The sequence below is a fragment of the Ranitomeya imitator genome, chromosome 3 (genome assembly GCF_032444005.1).
Source record: "Ranitomeya imitator isolate aRanImi1 chromosome 3, aRanImi1.pri, whole genome shotgun sequence".
Lineage (NCBI taxonomy): Eukaryota > Metazoa > Chordata > Amphibia > Anura > Dendrobatidae > Ranitomeya > Ranitomeya imitator.
In genome coordinates this window covers 354,308,455-354,332,363 of record NC_091284.1, presented here as the reverse complement: position 1 = coordinate 354,332,363, position 23,909 = coordinate 354,308,455, and the positions used below count along the sequence as shown (strand labels likewise).

At 46.1% G+C, this 23,909-nt stretch overlaps 2 protein-coding genes across 3 annotated transcripts in view; both read right to left on the bottom strand.

Annotated features, from left to right (window-relative positions):
* AGO4 (argonaute RISC component 4) overlaps positions 1–23,909 on the bottom strand; it is a 111,831-nt gene that overhangs the window by 76,764 nt on the left and 11,158 nt on the right. The window lies entirely within an intron of this gene.
* LOC138671474 (lamina-associated polypeptide 2-like) lies at positions 19,557–20,942 on the bottom strand. Its single transcript, XM_069759652.1, has 2 exons — positions 20,773–20,942; positions 19,557–20,687 (listed from the first exon to the last, which is right to left on the bottom strand). The coding sequence occupies exons 1-2, from the start codon at positions 20,896–20,898 to the stop codon at positions 19,557–19,559; spliced, it is 1,257 nt and encodes a 418-aa protein (XP_069615753.1). The 5' UTR covers positions 20,899–20,942.

Genomic DNA, 23,909 nt, shown 5'->3' with positions numbered 1-23,909 from the left:
GACTTCAAATGTGATGTGGCCCCTAAAAAAAAAAAAAATGGTGTTGTAAAAATGAGAAATTGCTGATCAACTTTTAACCCTTATAACTCCCTAACAAAAAAAAAATTTGTTTCCAAAATTGTGCGGATGTAAAGTAGACATGTGGGAAATGTTATTTATTAACTATTTTTCGTGACATATCTCACTGATTAATAAGTGCATAAAAATACAAAGTTTGAAAATTGCAAAATTTTTAAAATTTGCCATATTTCCATTTTTTTCTTAAATAATCGCAAGTAATATCGAAGAAATGTTACCACTAACATGAAGTACAATATGTCACGAAAAAACAATCTCAGAATCAGCGGGATCCGTTGAAGCGTTCCCGAGTTATAACCTCATAAAGTGACAGTGGTCAGAATTATAAAAATTGGCTCGGTCATTAAAGGGAAGGTGTCACCAGTTTTCTTGTATTTTGTTTTTTGTGAAATTAAGCTTAAAATGGTAATTAAAAATGTATTAATGCAATGTTTGCACTGTTTGCAAACATTTCTATATGAAAAATATTACATATTTTTCTACAAATGTACATATTTACACTAGGAGGAGCATTTTCCGTTTTAGACCTCAAGCAGCTATAGTAAGATTTAGCAGCTTAACTCTTTGCTGGAAAATTGGGGCAGTAACTGCCGACATCACCATTTCCCTCCCCTTTTGGGTAGTCGAATATCCCTGGGGCAGAATGAAGAGCAGCATCACAGGGCAGAGCCATTTTGTGTGTGACTGCCCCGTGACCTGCTATCACCAGCAGTTACTGCATCAGAGGCACAGCTGTTTACAGAGGAGCAGAACACAGTGGGCTCAGCAGCATTTTTTGTGAATAATGTCCTGTCAGCTGCCCTGCTCTCTCTCCAGGTGTCACCTCCCTCTCTGCAGGCTGTGAGTGCAGCTTTCCAGAGATCACAGGGACTGTGTGAGGGGGAGGGGGAGACAGCAGGAGAAGCACACAGGGCAGCATGTGAGGAGCAGAGGATGTGCCTGCCTGGAGTACAGAGGAGCAGTGAGGGCTTCTTCTGTCCTGCCATAGAGAGTAAGTGGAGCTCGGCAGATAGCACAGGGCTATAATAAAATGGCAGCTAGTCACACCTACAGCAGTGAGTTGTGCAGCCCACAGAGGCGTGCCCAGCTCACTGCTAATGCTGCTGCAATGTTACAGATGGGAGATAATAGACCGGCGCTAACCCTATGTCCATGGAGTGCCGTAATCTGACACTGATAGTGCCCGGCTACTGCTGCAAAACCAAGATGTCAGCCCCCAGTGCATTCTTTAAACTCATAACACATGAAATCTGTTTCACATGAATTTCAAACTTGCTTATAGCAGCATGTTATGCTACATTACAGTGATTTATTAATGACCTACAAACGCGGTACCTTCCCTTTAAGTACCAAATTGGCTCTGTCACCAAGGGGTTAAACAGGTCGTTTTCTGATTTAGCGGTTGCTGCTAAGTAGAGATGAGCAAATTTGATCAGGTCAGGACTTATTTGGCAAGCTATAGCGCTTACTGAATATGCTGCAGAGGGAACCCAGCTTCCTGGATCACTCCGGCTGATCAGCTGTTCGGTGCCACAGCTGCCTGTGTCGCGGCTGTGTCACTGTCACAACACATGCATGGAGAGCCCAACAAACAGGTATCCAGGTTCCCTCTGCAGCTTATTCAGTAAGTGCTATAGCTTGCCGAATAAGCCCTGACCCGATCAAAGCAACATGTCATGTGACTGAATATTTGCCCAATTTGTCTGCCACATTTTTTGCTGAGTGAATATTTTAGATTTTGTTGTTTACCAAAAGCCACACAGACAAGTTGCAGTCACATTTGGCTTAATTTGAAGTTAATGGTAACTTGAGAAAAGCGACAGAAAATTCTTGAAGTCGTGGTAGGTGACAATGCCACACCATGCAAAATCATTACATGTGGAGTCGCAATGTGACACGCATCACTCTTTAGTAGAGTTGAGCGACCTTGACCTTTTTAGAGTCGAGCCGGGTTTCGCGAAACCCGACTATCTCAAAAGTCGGGTCGAGTGAAATCGGCCGATTATGACGTAAAGTCGGGATCGACCGAAACACGAAACCCAATGCAAGTCAATGGGGCAGCATAGTCGGCAGTGAGTGGGGGCCAGGAAAACACCTAGAGTGCCCATTTTAATGTCAAAACCATCCATTCTTCTTAATGAAGCTTGTCAAGCGTAATTTACCTTATAATAATTGGAAGGCATTTGAAATTGGGGGTCATTTGGCTAAAGTTGTGGTGGGTAGGGCTGGTTCAAGTAATTAGTGGGCCCAGGAAATCTGGACCACGTCACGGCAGTGGAGCAGGGAGAGGTAAGTATTTCAACTTTGCAAGTGCTGTGAACCTGAGCAAGCAGGGGGGGCCCACTCGTTGGCATTGGCACTGGCACAGGGCCCCTCAAAGTACAGCGGTGTGTTTGCACGGCGGGGGCGCCTCCCACCGGCAGCAACACTTTTGCGTACTATGAGAGGCCCTGTGCCAGTGACGTCGCCAACTAGTATTCCTCCCCCCACCTGATGAAGGAACCTGCACTTTCATCTGCACCTTCCTCTTTGTCCCCGTGTAAGGTGGTATGGTATGCGGGAAGAGCAACCTGACTTTCAGCAGGGTCACAATGTTGTTGTGTAGCGTGCACGGGGAATGTTGCGTTATGGGTCAATGTACCAGCAGACTCATCTATCACTGGCTGGGCAATGGGCAGGATGAGGAGGAAACACAGATATAGGCCCAAAGAATAAAGTTGGCTAAATGCAGTTCAAAATTGGTAACACAGGAATAACCAGGGGGCATTGCAGTGGAGGACAACTGGAATGAGAGGCTGACACAGAGAGTAGGCCCAAATCAGTAAGTAGTCGAAATGCAGTTCAAAATTGGCAACCGTAGTAAACAGGCGGCACAGCTTTGTTCAGTGGAGTTGAACAGCAAGGAGTGGCAGACACCGATAGTAGGCCCCAACCCAACTAGTAGGCCAAATGCAGTCTAACATTAACAACTACTTAACGAGCGCCTGAAAACGGAATTTCAGGACAGGAAACCAGGAGAACAGCAAGGAGCGGCAGACACTGTTAGTAGGCCCCACACCAACTAGTACGCCAAATGCAGTTGTTCCATTTAACCACAATTTAACGAGAGCCTGAAGATAGAAGCTCAGGAAAGGCAACCTGGAGAACACCTTGGAGTGGAACACACCATCTCTCTCCACCCCATAGCCAATTTGGAGGCCTAATGCAGTGTAGTTTCCAACAACTACTAAACGAGAGCATTAAGATCGAAGCTCTGGAAAGGCAACCTGGAGAACACCTTGGAGTGTAACACACCATCTCTCTCCACCCGATACCCATTTTGTAGGCCTAATGCAGTGTAGTTTTCTACAACTACTAAACGAGAGTCGGAAGACCGAAGCAATGGCAAGGAAACCTGGGGAACACCTTGGAGTGTAACACACCATCTCTCTCCACCCGATACCCATTTTGTAGAAACAGGAACACATGGGCTACTTGCACAGTGAACAAGTCTGTATGATCATGTTCACACACCACCAAGAAACCTGAAGACACAAAAGAGAATAGTAAAACCAAAAACACTCAGTTTGAAAAAATGTTGCAGTAATCCGCAAGTGCTAGTAAAAGATGTAAAAAAACAGGGTATTTGGTTGATACGTTTTTTGCAAAAAATGTATACTAAGCTGCTCTACCAATCTTCACGGTATACCCTTATCAGAGCAGTCCTAACTAATGTATGCAATCCCTATCTGATGTATTTAAAAACCTGATCATCTGTATATAACCTGTGTGAACAGGGTTCAGAGAGGAAAAATCCATGTGTGCATACAGGGTAGAACAGCTATTGTGCAGATAGCCCAAGAGGAGTGGTGGAACTCCCCAGTCTTGTAGACACAAGAGAACAATTATGGAAACAGGAACACATGGGCTACTTGCACAGTGAACAAGTCTGTATGCTCATGTTCACACACCACCAAGAAACCTGAAGACACAAAAGAGAATAGTAAAACCAAAAACACTCAGTTTGAAAAAATGTTGCAGTAATCCGCAAGTGCTAGTAAAAGATGTAAAAAAACAGGGTATTTGGTTGATACGTTTTTTGCAAAAAATGTATACTAAGCTGCTCTACCAATCTTCACGGTATACCCTTATCAGAGCAGTCCTAACTAATGTATGCAATCCCTATCTGATGTATTTAAAAACCTGATCATCTGTATATAACCTGTGTGAACAGGGTTCAGAGAGGAAAAATCCATGTGTGCATACAGGGTAGAACAGCTATTGTGCAGATAGCCCAAGAGGAGTGGTGGAACTCCCCAGTCTTGTAGACACAAGAGAACAATTATGGAAACAGGAACACATGGGCTACTTGCACAGTGAACAAGTCTGTATGATCATGTTCACACACCACCAAGAAACCTGAAGACACAAAAGAGAATAGTAAAACCAAAAACACTCAGTTTGAAAAAATGTTGCAGTAATCCGCAAGTGCTAGTAAAAGATGGCCTAATGCAGTGTAGTTTTCTACAACTACTAAACGAGAGTCGGAAGACCGAAGCAATGGCAAGGAACCCTGGGGAACACCTTGGAGTGTAACAAACCCTCTCTCTACACCACGGAAGGGCTGATTCTTAGGAAGGAAGGCTGTCGGAAAGAAGCAGGGCGCGTCCGAGGGTGATTATATTCTTATTAGGTATATACTCACCCTGGGACGCGCCCTGCTTCTTTATTTGTAATGAATGTTTATTTGCAATGTGGTTTTGACTTACTCTATTTTTTTGGTAAATAACGATTTTATTATTTTCATTGTTTTGCATCTTCTTGGCAATAATATAAAGAAGACGCGACAGGACAACACTCGGTGGATGCCATATCTGTGTTTTAAATTGAAAAAAACTTTCAGTTAACTACTTGCAGGAGAAAGTTATTGTAGCTGGTGGCCATTTTTAGTACTGTACCAGATTTTTGTTGTATGTGTTTGTTTTTAATGTTAAAATGTCTGCATTTGATATCTCTCCAGTATTTTCTTTTTTATAAGCAAAATACTTATTTTTATATTTTCTGATGTTGGTTCAAGGGGTACACGGGCAGCAGTAGACAGGTCAGTGGAGGCCTAGTGGAAGGAGGGACCGCAGACAGGCTTCGAAGGCCTAACATAATAAATTGGGCTGGCTGTAGGCAATTTAAAATTGGTTCCAGGGGAACACGGGCAGCAGTGGCCTGGTCAGTGTAGTAGTAGTGTAAAGAACGGGCCGCAGACAGGCTTCGAAGGCCTAACATAAGAAAAATGTCAATACAATGGTATTGACAGTGCCAGGCATTGAAGGATGTCAGCGCATAGACTAAACATTGGTGGAGCTGTGAGATAATTTTGCAAGTGGTAGAGCACTGTTTGAGCTGGTGGGGGGACTGTCTTGTGGCCGGCGGTACAGGCCCAGGGACCCTCATATTACAACGATGTGTCTGACGTTGGGTGCGCACCACCACCGCCAGACACTTTATTGTACTATGAGGGACCTAGTGGCAGTGCCGTCGACCAAAAGCGGGCACACCCACCTCCTCAGACAAACAGTACTCGCACGGGTGCTGGCGCCAAGTGGCGATACCACGGCCCCGTGTGGGGACTTTGGCCATTTAGGGAGGTGTAAACATGTCGGATGCTGGACAATCAGGTGCTGCAAATTACGAGATTGGAAAAGTCGTTCATAATAGTCCACAGGCAAGACCTTTTCATAGGAAAGCTAGGTGTCAGCCGGGCAAGGTGGGGCAAAAGATTTCGAAATCCAGTTGTGGTTCATTTTAATGAAGGTTAGATCATCTACATTTTGGGTAGCCAGACGAGTCCTTTTTTCTGTTAGTATTGAACCTGCAGCACTGAATACTCTTTCTGATAGGACACTAGCTGCCGGGCAAGCAAGCTCCTGCAATGCATATTCTGCCAATTCTGGCCAGGTGTCTAATTTTGATGCCCAGTAATCAAATGGGAATGACGGTTGAGGGAGAACGTCGATAAGGGATGAAAAATAGTTAGTAACCATACTGGACAAATGTTGTCTCCTGTCACTTTGAATTGATGCTGCAGTACCTGTCCTGTCTGCGGTCATAGCAAAATCACTCCACAACCTGGTCAGAAAACCCCTCTGGCCAACGCCACTTCTGATTTCTGCCCCTCTAACACCTCTGGTTTGCTGGCCCCTGCAGCTCGTGTTAGAATGATCACGGGCGCTGTGTGCAGGGAATGCCAGAAGCAAACGGTCAACAAGAGTTGATTGTTTGGTTGCTAATATTAGTTCCAAGTTCTCATGTGGCATTATATTTTGCAATTTGCCTTTATAGCGAGGATCAAGGAGGCAGGCCAACCAGTAATCGTCATCGTTCATCATTTTAGTAATGCGTGTGTCCCTTTTGAGGATACGTAAGGCATAATCCGCCATGTGGCCCAAAGTTCCAGTTCTCAAATCTGTGGTTGTGCTTGGTTGAGGGGCAGTTTCAGGCAAATCCACGTCACTTGTGTCCCTCCAAAAACCAGAACCCGGCCTTGCCGCGCCAACAATTTCCACTGGCCCCGGAAAAGCTTCCTCATTAAAAATATAATCATCCCCATCATCCTCCTCGTCCTCCTCCTCCTGTTCGCCCGCTACCTCGTCCTGTACACTGCCCTGGCCACACAATGGCTGACTGTCATCAAGGCTTTCCTCTTCCTCAGCTGCAGACGCCTGATCCTTTATGTGCGTCAAACTTTGCATCAGCAGACGCATTAGGGGGATGCTCATGCTTATTATGGCGTTGTCTGCACTAACCAGCCGTGTGCATTCCTCAAAACACTGAAGGACTTGACACATGTCTTGAATCTTCGACCACTGCACACCTGACAACTCCATGTCGGCCATCCTACTGCCTGCCCGTGTATGTGTATCCTCCCACAAAAACATAACAGCCCGCCTCTGTTCACACAGTCTCTGAAGCATGTGCAGTGTTGAGTTCCACCTTGTTGCAACGTCTATGATTAGGCGATGCTGGGGAAGGTTCAAAGAACGCTGATAGGTCTGCATACGGCTGGAGTGTACGGGCGAACGGCGGATATGTGAGCAAAGTCCACGCACTTTGAGGAGCAGGTCGGATAACCCCGGATAACTTTTCAGGAAGCACTGCACCACCAGGTTTAAGGTGTGAGCCAGGCAAGGAATGTGTTTCAGTTGGGAAAGGGAGATGGCAGCCATGAAATTCCTTCCGTTATCACTCACTACCTTGCCTGCCTCAAGATCTACAGTGCCCAGCCACGACTGCGTTTCTTTCTGCAAGAACTCGGACAGAACTTCAGCGGTGTGTCTGTTGTCGCCCAAACACTTCATAGCCAATACAGCCTGCTGACGTTTGCCAGTAGCTGCCCCATAATGGGAGACCTGGTGTGCAACAGTGGCAGCTGCGGATGGAGTGGTTGTGCGACTGCGGTCTGTGGACGAGGTCTCGCTTCTGCAGGAGGACGAGGAGGAGGGGGTGCGAACGGCTACAGCCAACTGTTTCCTAGACCGTGGGCTAGGCAGAACTGTCCCAAACTTGCTGTCCCCTGTGGACCCTGCATCCACCACATTTACCCAGTGTGCCGTGATGGACACGTAACGTCCCTGGCCATGCCTACTGGTCCATGCATCTGTTGTCAGGTGCACCTTTGTGCTCACAGATTGCCTGAGTGCATGGACGATGCGCTCTTTAACATGCTGGTGGAGGGCTGGGATGGCTTTTCTGGAAAAAAAGTGTCGACTGGGTAGCTCGTAGCGTGGTACAGCGTAGTCCATCAGGGCTTTGAAAGCTTCGCTTTCAACTAACCGGTAGGGCATCATCTCTAACGAGATTAGTCTAGCTATGTGTGCGTTCAAACCCTGTGTACGCGGATGCGAGGCTAAGTACTTCCTTTTTCTAACCATAGTCTCATGTAGGGTGAGCTGGACTGGAGAGCTGGAGATCGTGGAACTAGCGGGGGTGCCGTTGGACATGGCAGACTGAGAGACGGTGGGAGATGGTATTGTTGCCGCCGGTGCCCTAGATGCAGTGTTTCCTACTACGAAACTGGTGATTCCCTGACCCCGACTGCTTTGGCCTGGCAAAGAAACCTGCACAGATACTGCAGGTGGTGCAGAAAATGGTGGCCCTACACTGCCGGAAAGGATGTTGCGTTGATGACTAGCTTCATTGGCCGAGGGTGCTACAACCTTAAGGGACGTTTGGTAGTTAGTCCAAGCTTGCAAATGCATGGTGGTTAAATGTCTATGCATGCAACTTGTATTGAGACTTTTCAGATTCTGCCCTCTGCTTAAGGTAGTTGAACATTTTTGACAGATGACTTTGCGCTGATCATTTGGATGTTGTTTAAAAAAATGCCAGACTGCACTCTTTCTAGCATCGGATACCTTTTCAGGCATTGCAGACTGAGCTTTAACCGGATGGCCACGCTGTCCTCCAACAGGTTTTGACTTTGCCACGCGTTTTGGGCAAGATACGGGCCCGGCAGATGGAACCTGTTGCGATGTTGATGCCTGCTGCGGCCCCTCCTCCTCCGCTTCAGAACTGCTGCCGCCTGCACCCTGTTCCCCCAATGGCTGCCAATCGGGGTCAAGAACTGGGTCATCTATTACCTCTTCTTGTAGCTCGTGTGCAACTTCGTCTGTGTCACCGTGTCGGTCGGTGGTATAGCGTTCGTGATGGGGCAACATAGTCTCATCAGGGTCTGATTCTTGATCAGCACCCTGCGAGGGCAATGTTGTGGTCTGAGTCAAATGACCAGCATAGTAGTCTGGCTGTGGCTGTGCATCAGTGCACTCCATGTCAGATTCAACTTGTAATGGGCATGGACTGTTAACTGCTTCACTTTCTAAGCCAGGGACGGTATGTGTAAAGAGCTCCATGGAGTAACCCGTTGTGTCGCCTGCTGCATTCTTCTCTGTTGTTGTTTTTGCTGAAGAGGACAAGGAAGCGACTTGTCCCTGACCGTGAACATCCACTAACGACGCGCTGCTTTGACATTTACCAGTTTCACGAGAGGAGGCAAAAGAGCTAGAGGCTGAGTCAGCAAGACAAGCCAAAACTTGCTCTTGCTGCTCCGGCTTTAAAAGCGGTTTTCCTACTCCCAGAAAAGGGAGCGTTCGAGGCCTTGTGTAGCCAGACGACGAACCTGGCTCCACAGCTCCAGACTTAGGTGCAATATTTTTTTTCCCACGACCACCTGATGCTCCACCACTACCACTACCCTCATTACCAGCTGACAATGAACGCCCCCGGCCACGACCTCTTCCACCAGACTTCCTCATTGATTTAAAAACGTTACCAAACTAACGGTATTTGTTGCTGTCACACAACTTACACGGTGAGCTATAACTTCAGTATGATTTAGCTACCCCTTTACAGGTGGGTGAGACCACAACGAAAATCAGGCACAATGTTGCACTCTGTTGTTGGTGGCAACAAATGAGAGAGATGCCACACACGCAGGACTGTCACTGAAGCGCAAATGTAAATATTAATCTCCCACTGATTTGTTGTTTTTTGTTTTGTTTTTTTAAAAGGGAGACTTTAGAAAAAAAAAATATAAAAAAAAATGATTTTTTAAGGAAGAATTTATAAACCAAATAAAATTAAATGATTGTTTCAGGGAGAATTTAGAAAACAAATAAAAAAAAAAAAAATAGGCTTTCTATGGCCCACTGAGAGAGAGGACGCACACAGGAGTCAGGAGTGGCACACAAGCCCAGAGGCCAATATTTATCTCCCACTGATTGATTTAGTGATTTTTTCAGGTAGATTTTGGAACCCAAATCAACCCAAAAAATAAATAGGCTTTCTATCGCCCACTATTTGTGAGAGAGATGGCACGCTCAGGACTGGCACACAAGCCCAGAGGCCAATATTAATCTCCCACTTTTTTTTTTTTTTTTTCCAGGGAAAATTTATAAACCCAATAAAAAAAAAAAATAAATAGGCTTTCTATGGCCCACTATCTGAGAGAGATGGCACGCTTAGGACTGGCACGCAAGCCCAAAGGCCAATATTAATCTCCCACTGATTGATGTTGTGATTTTTTCAGGTAGATTTTAGAACCCAAATCAAGCAAAAAAAATAAATAGGCTTTCTATGGCCCACTGAGTGAGAGATGACACAGACAGGGATGGCACTCTAGCAGAAATGCCAATCTTAATCTCCCACAAAAAAAAAAAAAAAAAAGGAACTGTCCTTCAATTACTATCTCCCTGCAGTAATCTCAGCCAGGTATGGCAGGCAGCAATAAGGAGTGGACTGATGCACAAATTAAATAAAAAGTGTGGACAAACAAACAAGATAGCTGTGCAGAAAGGAAGGAACAAGAGGATTTGTGCTTTGAAAAAAGCAGTTGGTTTGCACAGCGGCGTACACACAGCAATGCAGCTATCAGGGAGCCTTCTAGGGCAGCCCAATGAGCTACAGCGCTGAGGAAAAAAAAAAAAAAAATGTAGCTTCCACTGTCCTTGCACACCGAAGGTGGTGTTGGGCTGTGGAAATCGCTACAGCACAAGCGGTTTGGTGGTTAATGGACCCTGCCTAACGCTATCCCTGCTTCTGACGAAGCGGCAGCAACCTCTCCCTAAGCTCAGATCAGCAGCAGTAACATGGCGGTCGGCGGGAACGCCCCTTTATAGCCCCTGTGACGCCGCGGACAGCAAGCCAATCACTGCAATGCCCTTCTCTAAGATGGTGGGGACCAGGACCTATGTCATCACGCTGCCCACACTCTGCGTTTACCTTCATTGGCTGAGAAATGGCGCTTTTCGCGTCATTGAAACGCGACTTTGGCGCGAAAGTCGCGTACCGCATGGCCGACCCCGCACAGGGGTCGGATCGGGTTTCATGAAACCCGACTTTGCCAAAAGTCGGCGACTTTTGAAAATGAACGACCCGTTTCGCTCAACCCTACTCCTTAGCTCTAACCTTAAACAGAACGGAAATGTTCAGTTCCATTCAATGCTCACATAAGGCCACTGCAACAGCTAGAAAACCACTAATCAGTGGGGTGTGCCAGCTGTAGGACCGATCCGATACAGATGACATATCCAGAGGGTAGGACATCAATATTATATGGCCAAACAAATACTTACGTGTTGATGCATGACTGCTTATTTGGTCAGGAAGAATTGACTGTACCACAAAATTGCGACATTAAAAAAATAAAAATGTATTAACCCCTTTACCCCCAAGGGTGGTTTGCACGTCAATGACCGGGCCAATTTTTACAATTCTGACCACTGTCCCTTTGTGAGGTTATAACTCTGGAACGCTTCAACGGATCCCAGTGATTCTGACATTGTTTTCTCAAGACATATTGTACTTCATGATAGTGGTAAAATTTCTTTGATAGTACCTGCGTTTATTTGTGAAAAAAACGGAAATTTGGCGAAAATTTTGCAATTTTCAAACTTTGAATTTTTATGCAATTAAATCACAGAGATAGGTCACACAAAATACTTAATAAGTAACATTTCCCACATGTCTACATCAGCATAATTTTGGAACCAAAATTTTTTTTTGTTAGGGAGTTATAAGGGTTAAAAGTTGACCAGCAATTTCTCATTTTTACAACACCATTTTTTTTTAGGGACCACATCTCATTTGAAGTCATTTTGAGGGGTCTATATGATAGAAAATACCCAAGTGTGACACCACTCTAAAAACTGCACCCCTTAAGGTGCTGAAAACCACATTCAAGAAGTTTATTAACCCTTCAGGTGTTTCATAGGAATTTTTGGAATGTTTAAATAAAAATGAACATTTAACTTTTTTTCACAAAAAATTTACTTCAGCTCCAATTTGTTTTATTTTACTAAGGGTAACAGGAGAAAATGGACCCCAAAAGTTGTTGTCCAATTTGTCCTGAGTACGCTGATACCCCATATGTGGGGGAGAACCACCGTTTGGGCGCATGGGAGGGCTCGGAAGGGAAGGAGCATCATTTGGAATGCAGACTTAGATGGATTGGTCTGCAGGCATCACATTGCGTTTGCAGAGCCCCTAATGTACCTAAACAGTAGAAACCCCCCACAAGTGACCCCATATTGGAAACTAGACCCCCCCACAAACTTATCTAGATGTGTTGTGAGAACTTTGAACCCCCAAGTGTTTCACTACAGTTTATAACGCAGAGCCGTGAAAATAAAAAATCTTTTTGTTTTCCCACAAAAATTATTTTTTAGCCCCCAGTTTTGTATTTTCCCAAGGGTAACAGGAGAAATTGGACCCCAAAAGTTGTTGTCCTATTTGTCCTGAGTATGCTGATACCCCATATGTTGGGTAAACCCCTGTTTGAGCACACGGGAGAGCTCGAAAGGGAAGGAGCACTGTTTAACTTTTTCAACGTAGAATTGGCTGGAATTGAGATCGGACGCCATGTCGTGTTTGGAGAGCCCCTGATGTGCCTAAACAGTGGAAACCCCCCAATTATAACTGAAACCCTAATCCAAACACACCCCTAACCCTAATTCCAACGGTAACCCTAACCACACCTCTAACGCTGACAAACCCCTAACCCTAATCCCAACCCTATTCCCAACTGTAAATGTAATCTAAACCCTAACCCTAACTTTAGCCCCAACCCTAGCCCTAGCCCTAACCCTAGCCTTAATCCTAGCCCTAACCCTAATGGGAAAATGGAAATAAATACATTTTTTTTATTTTTCCCTAACTAAGGGGGTGATGAAGGGGGGTTTGATTTACTTTCATAGCGAGTTTTTTAGCGGATTTTTATGATTGGCAGCCGTCATACACTGAAAGACGCTTTTTATTGGAAAAAATATTTTTTGCGTTACCACATTTTGAGAGCTATAATTTTTCCATATTTTGGTCCACAGAGTCATGTGAGGTCTTGTTTTTTGCGGGACGAGTTGACGTTTTTATTGGTAACATTTTCGGGCACGTGACATTTTTTTATCGCTTTTTATTCCGATTTTTGTGAGGAAGAATGACCAAAAACCAGCTATTCATGAATTTCTTTTGGGGGAGGCGTTTATACCGTTCCGCGTTTGGTAAAATTGATAAAGCAGTTTTATTCTTCGGGTCAGTACGATTACAGCGACACCTCATTTATATCATTTTTTTATGTTTTGGCGCTTTTATACGATAAAGACTATTTTACAGGAAAAATAATTATTTTTGCATCGCTTTATTCTCAGGACTATAACTTTTTTATTTTTTTGCTGATGATGCTGTATGGCGGTTCATTTTTTGCGGGACATGATGACGTTTTCAGCGGTACCATGGTTATTTATATCTGTCTTTTTGATCGCGTGTTATTCCACTTTTTGTTCGGCTAGTGGGCCAGTTTTATAGGTCGGGTCGTTACAGACGCGGCGATACTAAATATGTGCACTTTTATTGTTTTTTTTTTATTTAGATGAATTAATGTATTTATGGGAATAATATTTTTTTTTTTTTTTCATTATTTAGGAATATTTTTTTTAATTTTGTTTTTTTACACATTTGGAAAAATTTTTTTTAACTTTTTTACTTTGTCCCATGGGGGCACATCACAGATCAGTGATCTGACAGTTTGCACAGCACTCTGTCAGATCACTGATCTGACATGCAGCGCTGCAGCCTTCACAGTGCCTGCTCTGAGCAGGCTCTGTGAAGCCACCTCCCTCCCTGCAGGACCCGGATCCGCGGCCATCTTGGATCCGGGCCTGGAGCAGGGAGGGAGGGAGGTAAGACCCTCGCAGCAACGCGATCACATCGCGTTGCTGCGGGGGGCTCAGGGAAGCCCGCAGGGAGCCCCCTCCCTGTGCGGTGCTTCCCTGCACCGCCGGCACATCGCGATCATCTTTGATCGCGGTGTGCCGGGGGTTAATGTGCCGGGGGCGGTACGTGACAGCTCCTGGCACATAGTGCCGGATGTCAGCTGCGCACGCGCGGCATCCCGCGGCCATTTTCCTGAAGCCCCGGGAAGCCGAGAAGAACCATCTGCGCACGCGCGGCCTCACAAAGATGGCCGCGCCCACTGATAAACGGCTGAATAGCGCAGATCGCGCTATTTTCCTTGAAGCTGCGCAGTGGATTCGCCACTTGGACATGCGCACACCACTACGCCACCAACGGAGATCTGGGGGAGAAACAGCGCTGTCACCACGCCCATATGACCTGACCAGCGTGAGTGACAGCCCAAAACGGCGACTTTACAAAGGTATTTCGGCAGCATAGGTGGGGAATAAAGGCTCCAAAATACACTAATGTAAAGCCCAGCTCTGCCCCTATTTAACGCTATTTTTAGCTCTTCTTGAAAAAACGGGGTGACAGGTTCCCTTTAAAGAGAGCTTTCAAATATGCAAATAACTTTTGACTGTTCTTCTCATGTAGCAGGTTATGCGCGAGTTTCTTAACTACACGTTATTGCGCCTCTGAAGACGGATGTACGCTTCCTGGCTTCAGAGGAGCACTGCGCGTGTTTGGAAGAAAAGAAGCAATATGACGTTCGAACAGCAATTACAGCGAATCAGCAGCCGATCTATGGCTCCTCCATAGACGGCAGCTGCCTTCTCTTTCCGGACATGTGCAGTGAGCCTCTGTAGCCAAGAATCAAAATCCTGGATTTAATAACGTGTAGGTAAGAAAGTTGCACGTCTGTACAATGATGACGGCTCTTGCAAGTCATATCATGGCAGGATGTCTCACGAGAGGGACAACTTGTCTGGAGAAACCATTGTCCCATCGACAAAACGCATATTAAAAAAGGACTTTAAAAATACTTTTTTTTCTTTAAACATCTGTTATTGTGTCATGTGTTAGGCAGTGCAATTATACAAATGTAGTGGGTTGGAGGACCTGTCAGTTTCCCCTTAGGCTACTTTCACACTTCCGTCGGCCCGACGTACATTGTGCAAAATTTAGCACAACGTGGGCAGCGGATACAGTTTTACAACGCATCCGCTGCCCATTGTGATAAGCAGGGAGGAGGGGGCGGAGTTCCGGCCACGCATGCGCGGTCAGAAATGGTGGACACGTCGCACAAAAAAGTTACATTGAACGTTTTTTGTGCGTCGCGTCAGCAAAACACGACGGATCCGTCGCACGACGGATGCGAAGTGTGCCCATCCTTCTGCAATACAAGTATATGGGCAAATAACCGGATTACTTACGGTAATGCTCTTTTTGCTCTTCCAAAGATCCGCCAAATTGTGGCACTTTACCCGGCTCTTCCCACTTGCCCTGTAGTGGCGGCAAGCGGGGTAACATTTGTGAGGTTGATGTCACCTTTGTATTGTCCTGTTACATCAAACCCACGGCTTAGTAATGGAGAAGCGTCAATAAGACATTACTAATCCTATAGTTATATGTTAAATAAAGACACGGCAAGAATAAAATCCTTTAATTGAAATGACAGAGTCCTTTAATATTCGAAATTAAACCATACTTACTTCATCGCCAATTCCACCAAAGCCCTCGATCTCCTGTAAAAAAAGAAAAAAAAGCAACAGTATACCATATTTGTCCGTCGAAGATAATCCATAATGTCGCATGACGAGTCCAAATCTGCTACATCTGGATGCATTTGGCTGAACGGTGGCAATATTCCACCACCCAGCCTGACATCCAGACACAGCAGAGCTTGTAGATGACCACCGGAGATAACTCGGTCTTCGGTGGTCACCTGCAGAGCAGTTCTCACGATCAGCTGACCGTGAGAACTTGGCAAGTGACTGGAGACAACCCTGGTGGTCACGTGCACGGCAGTTCTCGTGCTCAGCTTAGCTCATTGCGAAGTTCCGGCTGTGTCACAAGGTAAGACATGATTTAAATTTGTACACATGAGTAGTAAGCTGCGTTTCCGCACTTAATACGCATGTGACTTGGAAGATAATGCTGTTTTACCGCATCTAATGATGGTGTATGGGAAATTTGTGTTGCGAAGACGGAGCAGGGAGGCCGCTGGTGTCTTTTTAACGCATAGTGGACATGGAATTTCTTAAAATCCCATCCACTTTGCTGTAACATCTGGCTGCTGCGGATGAGCGCAGCGTCAAACCCACAGCGTTTACTGACTGTGGAAACATACCCTTAGGCTACTTTCACACTTCCGTCTTCTGGGCTCCGTCAAAAATCCATCGTTATGGGCAAAAAACGCATCCTGCAAATGTGCTTGCAGGATGCGTTTTTTACCCTTCGCCATGACAGCACCCACTGGAGAGATAGGGATCCGCCCCAAGGAACAGGAAACCTACAGAGACATAAAAGGGGGAGGTCCCCTTCTCCTCCTCAGTTTAATTTCAGAGTACCCGGAGGACCGCCAGTGTTAGTCATATATTGCAACATATTATCAGGTTATAAACTTCATAGAAGTAATTACATTTTTCCTCTATTAGGGAGGGATGTGACTGGGTGCTGTCATGGACTCATTAAAAGAGCATTACCGTAAGTAATCCGGTTATTTACCCTTCGCCATGACAGCACCCACTGGAGAGATTTCCAGAGACCAACACCTAGGGGGGGACCACCGTGCTGAGGATAGTCCTGCCAAAGTGTAGGTCAGAGTCTGATGAAAGATTAAGCCTGTAGTGATTATAGAAAGTGGAAGGAGCCAACCAGGTTGCGGCCTTACATAGGTCCTCAATTGGAACGTTCCCTTTTTCGGCCCAGGAGGAAGCCATGGCTCTAGTGGAATGTGCTTTAATGCCCTCCGGAGGCTCTATATTCTTGATGGAGTAGGCCAGCCGGATAGCATCTCTTATCCATCTGGACAATGTTGCTTTCGTGACTCCATACCCTTTCTTTCTACCCTGAAAGGAAATGAACAGAGCCCTACTCTGCCTCCAACTACTAGTTTTCTCAATATATTTTAAGACTATTCTCCTGACCTCTAAAGTGTGAAATTTTTGTTCTTCAGGAGTAGAGGGGTCTTTAAAGAAAGTAGGAAGGTGTATTTCTTGTGACCTGTGGAATTTCCCTGCTACCTTAGGAAGGTATAAGGGGTCTGGTTTTAAAACTAGTCTGTCATGAAATGTGAGAAGGTAAGGTTGATCTATCGACAAGGCCTGAATGTCGCTGACTCTTCTAGCCGATGTTAAGGCTACTAAGAAGGCTGTCTTTAGCGATAAGTGTTTCAGGGATATTGTGTCTATAGGCTCAAATGGAGGTTCCGTTAGAGAGTCTAAAACTAGGTTTAGGTCCCAAGGAGCTATTCTAGGTATGTGGACCGGAGTAACTCGCTCACAAGCCGTGATGAATCGGGATACCCATTTATTACCCGCAATATTATGGCCATAGAGGGCTCCTAGAGCGGACACCTGTACTTTTAGTGTGTTAACTGACAGACCTAATTCTTTCCCTTTCTGTAGAAACTCTAGGATAGATTTTATTGGAACCTCAGAGGGGTTTGAACCTGTATGGAACTGAAGAAACTTTTTCCATATTTTGGTATAAATTTTAGTTGTAGATGGTTTCCTGCTGAGCAGGAGTGTATCAATGAGGCCTTTTGAGAACCCCCTGGAATTTAGTATCTGCCTTTCAAATTCCAGGCCGTCAAGTGGAGGCTGTCCACTTGAGGGTGGAAGAAAGGTCCCTGAGAGAGAAGGTCTGGGATTGAGGGAAGGACCCATGGATCTGTCACCGACATTGACTGCAGGCACGAGAACCATGGTCTTTTGGGCCAGAATGGTGCGATCAATATTATCCTGGCTTGTTCTTCCCTGATCTTCCGTATTACTTGCGGAAGCAGAATTATCGGAGGGAAGGCATATGCCAGCTTGAATTGCCAGGGTGTTTGAAGAGCATCTAGAATGTCCGGGTGGTCTGCACGGAACCGAGATGCAAATTTTTGGACCTGTCTGTTCTGTTTCGTAGCAAACAGGTCTATCTGGGGCCTGCCCCACAATACTGTCACTTTGTGGAATATGTGAGGATTTAGACATCATTCTCCTTGATGTAGAGTGTGTCGACTTAGAAAGTCTGCTTGTTGATTGTTCTCTCATTTGATGTGGACCGCAGAGAGGGACAATAGATGATTTTCGGCCAGGGTTAAGGTATTCTTTGCGGAAGACATTAGAGCGTCTGATCGTGTGCCGCCTTGTTTGTTTAAATACGCCACTGTCGTAGTGTTGTCTGAACAGACTCTGACGTGGTTTCCTCGTAGCTGTGGGAGAAATTGATGCAGTGCATAGTTTACTGCCTTCAACTCTTTCAAATTGGATGAATCTAAAATCTCCTTCTTATTCCATATTCCCTGGCTGAATTTATCTCCCATGTGTGCACCCCACCCGTGGGGACTAGCATCAGTGGTTACCGTGTGGGATGGTGTTATCACCCAAGGGACACCTTCCGTTAAGTTTTTGCTATCCAACCACCACGACAAGGAAGATAACACTTTTCCTGATAATGTTATTTTTGATTCGAGGTGCCCTAAAAATTTCCTCTGTTCCCGAAGTATCTGATGTTGCAATGTTCGGGTATGGAGTTGTGCCCACTGAACGGCTGGAGTACAGGAGGAAAGGGATCCTAGTAAGGACATACCTGCCCTCAAGGACATATGGGGTTTTTGAATGGCCGCTACTACTTTCTCCTCTATTAGTGATATCTTTACTTGTGGGAGTAGACATTTTTGTTTTGTGGAGTCTAGATTGAAACCTAGGAATGTCTGGAGAGAAAGTGGGATGAGTCTGGACTTTTCATAGTTGATGATCCAGCCCAGGTCTTTTAGGGATGAGACAGTGTTCGCAAACCGCTCAGCACACTGAAGGGATGAATTTCCAACAACTAAAAAATCATCCAAATAGGGGATGATTAAGGTGTCTTTTTGGCGGAGGTAGGCCATCACTTCTAACATAACTTTGGTGAAAATCCTTGGAGCTGTAGAGAGACCAAAGGGCATAGCCGTGTATTGGAAATGATGTATCTCCCCCTCAAGAGTTACCGCCACTCTTAAGTATTTTTGATACCTGTTATGAATAGGGAGATGGTAGTAGGCATCTTTTAAATCAATGCCGCCCATTTTACAATTTGGATACAGGAGTTTAATGGCAGATCTAATAAATTCCATTTTAAACGTATAATTTTTTATAAACGTATTGAGGTTTTTTTTTAGATTTATAATCGTTCTAAAGGAACCATTGGGTTTAGGGATTAAAAATAACGGAGAGTAGAACCCCCTACCCTCTTGTCCCTTCGGCACCCTAACTAAGACATTTTTAATTATCAGACTTTGGATTTCCAGTTCAAGGGCCCTTTGTTGAACTGGTGAGGAAAGGGCTGTTAAAACAAAAAAATCATGGGGAATTTGGAGGAATTCTATTTTCATTCCTTCTTTAATAATATTCAGAACCCAGGAATTTAATGTAATCTTCTGCCATTGGGGAAAGAAAAATTTTAACCTGCCCCCTACTGGGGTAACTGGCCCTTTAATATTTGTTGTCTCTACGGAAGGGGGGCCCTTTAAACATAGTGCCACTCTGTTTTCCCTCTCTTGTAGCCCACCGTGACGGTCTTTCATTTTGCGTTCATTTCCCGAACGGTCTCCTCCTAAAGGTCTTCCTATAGAAAGGAATTGAGGGGTCAGGGAAGGCTTTTTTCCTCTCTTTTGCTTTTTTGAGGATGTCATCTAAAGCTTTTCCAAAAAGAAACTCACCCTCACACGGGATACCACAGATCTTAGCTTTCGAATGTGTATCCCCCTTCCAACTCTTCATCCACAATGCACGTCTGGCATTATTCACTAGGCCTGCTGACCTCGCTGCAAGGCGTAGAGAGTCGGCTGACGCATCGGCCATGAATGCTGCTGCTCCTCTAATTAATGGCAGTGCATCCCGCAATTTTTGTCTGGAGATCCCCTGCTCAATCTGTTGATCCAACTGATCGATCCAAACAAGCATAGATCTAGCTGTGCACGTGCTGGCAATCGTAGGCTTAAATATGCCCGTGGAAGCTTCCCATGACCTTTTCAGTGACGACTCTGCTTTCCGATCTAGAGGATCAGAGAGTAGCCCTGCATCCTCGACTGGTAAGGCTGACTGTTTAGAAGTGGAGGCCACCGCAGCGTCCACTTTAGGAATTTTGGTCCATGTGTTTAATTCCTCGTCGCTAAAGGGGTACTTCCTTTTGGAGGCTGATGGGAGAAAGCCCCTCTGGTCCTGCTTTTCCCATTCCCTCCTTATTAGTGCCTTAACCGCAGGAATTACTGGGAAGGCTCTTCTCTTCCTCTCTGCCAACCCTGCAAACATGATGTCTTGTGCAGTTTGGTCGTCTTTTGCATCCTCACAACCTATGGTATTCCTGATAGATTTTACCAGGTTGTCAACCCCATCAAGGGGGAAACAAGCTCGACCTCCAATGTCAGATTGTGTCGAGGATGAGGATGATGAACGTGAGGAATCAGAGTGGATGACGCCTTCCTCATCAGACTCAGAGCTGGATACAGCCTTTTCCTTACTGGATTTTTTAGGGGGTGCACTGGCTTGTGTAATGGCCTGCAACTCTTCCCTAATTATGGCCCGTATATCCGTAACCGACATGGATTGACTCTGCATTGTTTCGGTGATACACTGGTTGCAGAGTTTTTTGGGGTGGGCGTCTGGGAGAGGCTCGTCACATAATGCACACTGTTTGTGTTTAGACTTTTGTCTCCTTTTGGCCTGGGTGAGGAAGATATTGTGGAAAAGTGTGTCAGCTTTATAGGCAGAGGGATTTTAACACTCACCCAGTGAAGCTGTACGGTACCGGATCAGGTTGTTGAAGCGTCTTCCTGGATCTGGAATCTGTGGCTTCACCTCTACGGCTGGCATCTGAGGACCTCCTGCTGGATGGCTCACCTGCTGGGTCCACTGACTTGCTTGGGGACGACATGTTGCATCGCCTGTGCGTTTGCAACCATCCCCTTTTAACTGCCAGGATCCGGTCTTTTTTTTTTTCCCTTCCCCCACCCCTTCACACAGCGGTGTACTGCGCATGCGCGAAACCGCGCTTTCCCTCACCGCTGTGTGAGTGACCCGGAAGTAGTCCAACACCTCCGGGTCAGTAAGGGGAATCTTCCACCGCTCCCCGCATGCGCGGCCGCCATTATTCCGGCCTGCGTCTGGGAGCGGTGTGCCGGCTGCCGCTGCTGCAGAGCCACGGATCGCGGACCCCAAATAAGCCGGTCCAGCGTCCAGCGCCTCCTTCGGCCGCACTCCCGCAGCATCGTACCAGGATTCGGCCGGCCCCCATGGACCCAGCCATCCCACATGCCGGCCAGACGAGGGGGGAGCCGTCTAACGGAGTCTCCCCCGACGCTGCTACTGGACCGCATCCCCTGCCGCTCCCGCAGAGACCGCACAGGCGGATGCTTATGGCCCAGGTATGATTTTCTGTAAGTCTTCTTGGAGAATCCAGAGATCCTGTCCCCTGGGAACAGGAAACCTAAACTGAGGAGGAGAAGGGGACCGCCCCCTTTTATGTCTCTGTAGGTTTCCTGTCCCTTGGGGCGGATCCCTATCTCTCCAGTGGGTGCTGTCATGGCGAAGGGTAAAAAACGCATCCTGCAAGCACATTTGCAGGATGCGTTTTTTGCCCATAACGATGGATTTTTGACGGAGCCCAGAAGACGGAAGTGTGAAAGTAGCCTAAGGGTATGTTTCCACAGTCAGTAAACGCTGTGGGTTTGACGCTGCGCTCATCCGCAGCAGCCAGATGTTACAGCAAAGTGGATGGGATTTTAAGAAATTCCATGTCCACTATGCGTTAAAAAGACACCAGCGGCCTCCCTGCTCCGTCTTCGCAACACAAATTTCCCATACACCATCATTAGATGCGGTAAAACAGCATTATCTTCCAAGTCACATGCGTATTAAGTGCGGAAACGCAGCTTACTACTCATGTGTACAAATTTAAATCATGTCTTACCTTGTGACACAGCCGAAACTTCGCAATGAGCTAAGCTGAGCACGAGAACTGCCGTGCACGTGACCACCAGGGTTGTCTCCGGTCACTTGCAAAGTTCTCACGGTCAGCTGATCGTGAGAACTGCTCTGCAGGTGACCACCGAAGACCGAGTTATCTCCGGTGGTCATCTACAAGCTCTGCTGTGTCTGGATGTCAGGCTGGGTGGTGGAATATTGCCACCGTTCAGCCAAATGCATCCAGATGTAGCAGATTTGGACTCGTCATGCGACATTATGGATTATCTTCGACGGACAAATATGGTATACTGTTGCTTTTTTTTCTTTTTTTACAGGAGATCGAGGGCTTTGGTGGAATTGGCGATGAAGTAAGTATGGTTTAATTTCGAATATTAAAGGACTCTGTCATTTCAATTAAAGGATTTTATTCTTGCCGTGTCTTTATTTAAAATATAACTATAGGATTAGTAATGTCTTATTGACGCTTCTCCATTACTAAGCCGTGGGTTTGATGTAACAGGACAATACAAAGGTGACATCAACCTCACAAATATTACCCCGCTTGCCGCCACTACAGGGCAAGTGGGAAGAGCCGGGTAAAGTGCCACAATTTGGCGGATCTTTGGATGTGCCAATTTTGGGGCGGCTGCGGGCTGCTATTTTTAGGCAGGTGAGGGACAAAATACATGGGCCTCACCAGCCTGAGAATACCAGGCCGCAGCTGTCTGCCTTTTCTTTGGCTGGTTAACTAATATAGGGGGACACCACGCTTTTTTTTTTTTGGGAGGGGATCCCACTATTTTTGCTAACCATCCAAGGTAAGCAGACTGCTGCAGCCCAGTATCAGGCTGGTAAGGTACATGGATATTGGATCCTTACTAGCCTGATATACCAGTCCTAGTAGTCTGCTTTACTCTGTCTAGTTAAATATAGGAAAACCCCAAGCCATAAAAAAAAAAAAATAATAATAATAATTAATAAATAATTAATTTATTAAATTTATTTATTTAATAAAATTATATATATCTATATATATAATTGTCTAAGGGTTTTTCCGTCTGTCTGTCTGTCTGTCTGTCTTGGAAATCCCGGCTCTCTGATTGGTCGAGGCCGCCAGGCCTCGACCAATCAGCAACGGGCACAACGACGATGATGTCATAATGGTTGCCATGGCGACGATGATGTCATAAAGGTCGCACAACAGACAACCATACATAAATATGCACAAATCATCATTGGCCATATACTACGGGGACATGTATATTCTAGAATACCCGATGCGTTAGAATCGGGCCACAATCTAATATATATATATATATATATACCGTATTTTTCGCTTTGTAAGACGCTCCGGATTATAAGACGCACCCCAAATTTTGAGGAGAAAAATAGGAAAAAACTATTTTTTAATAAATTGGTGGGGCGTCTTATAATCCATGCGTCTTATTACTTACCAGGGGTTGTCGTTGTGGTGGATCAGGGTCCCAGGCTCGTTGCCGGAGGCAGGAGTGGAGCATTGCTGCAGGCTGGGATGAGGGGGTCTGCAGGGGGCTCCTGTGCTGCAGGGGGGCTCCTGTGCTGCAGCCTGGGATGAGGGGTCTGCAGGGGGCTCCTTTGCTGCAGGCTGGGATGAGGGGTCTGCAGGGGGCTCCTTTGCTGCAGGCTGGGATGAGGGGTCTGCAGGGGGCTCCTGTGCTGTAGGGCTGTCTCCGGTGCTGCGGGGGGCTCTGGCGACATTTTGTGAAAGACCAGAGCCCCCCGGCAGTTCTTCCATGCGTTCCAGTATGACTAATTCCGGGAAAATGGCCGCCGGAATCTCGAGAGATGAGATCTCAGCGCTGAAATCTCATCTCCCGAGATTCCGGCGGCCATTTTCCCGGAGTCAGTCATACTGGAACTAACTCCGGGAAAATGGCCGCCGGAATCTCGAGAGATGAGATCTCAGCGCTGAAATCTCATCTCCCGAGATTCCGGCGGCCA

Bases quoted from the DNA above. Each gene is read 5' to 3' on its own strand.
- LOC138671474 (XM_069759652.1), bottom strand. From the start codon at position 20,898: ATGTCGTCCCCAAGCAAGTCAGTGGACCCAGCAGGTGAGCCATCCAGC. The intron at 20,688-20,772 runs GTACCGTACAGC...TTCCTCACCCAG, and splicing joins CGCTTCAACAACCTGATCCG to GCCAAAAGGAGACAAAAGTC.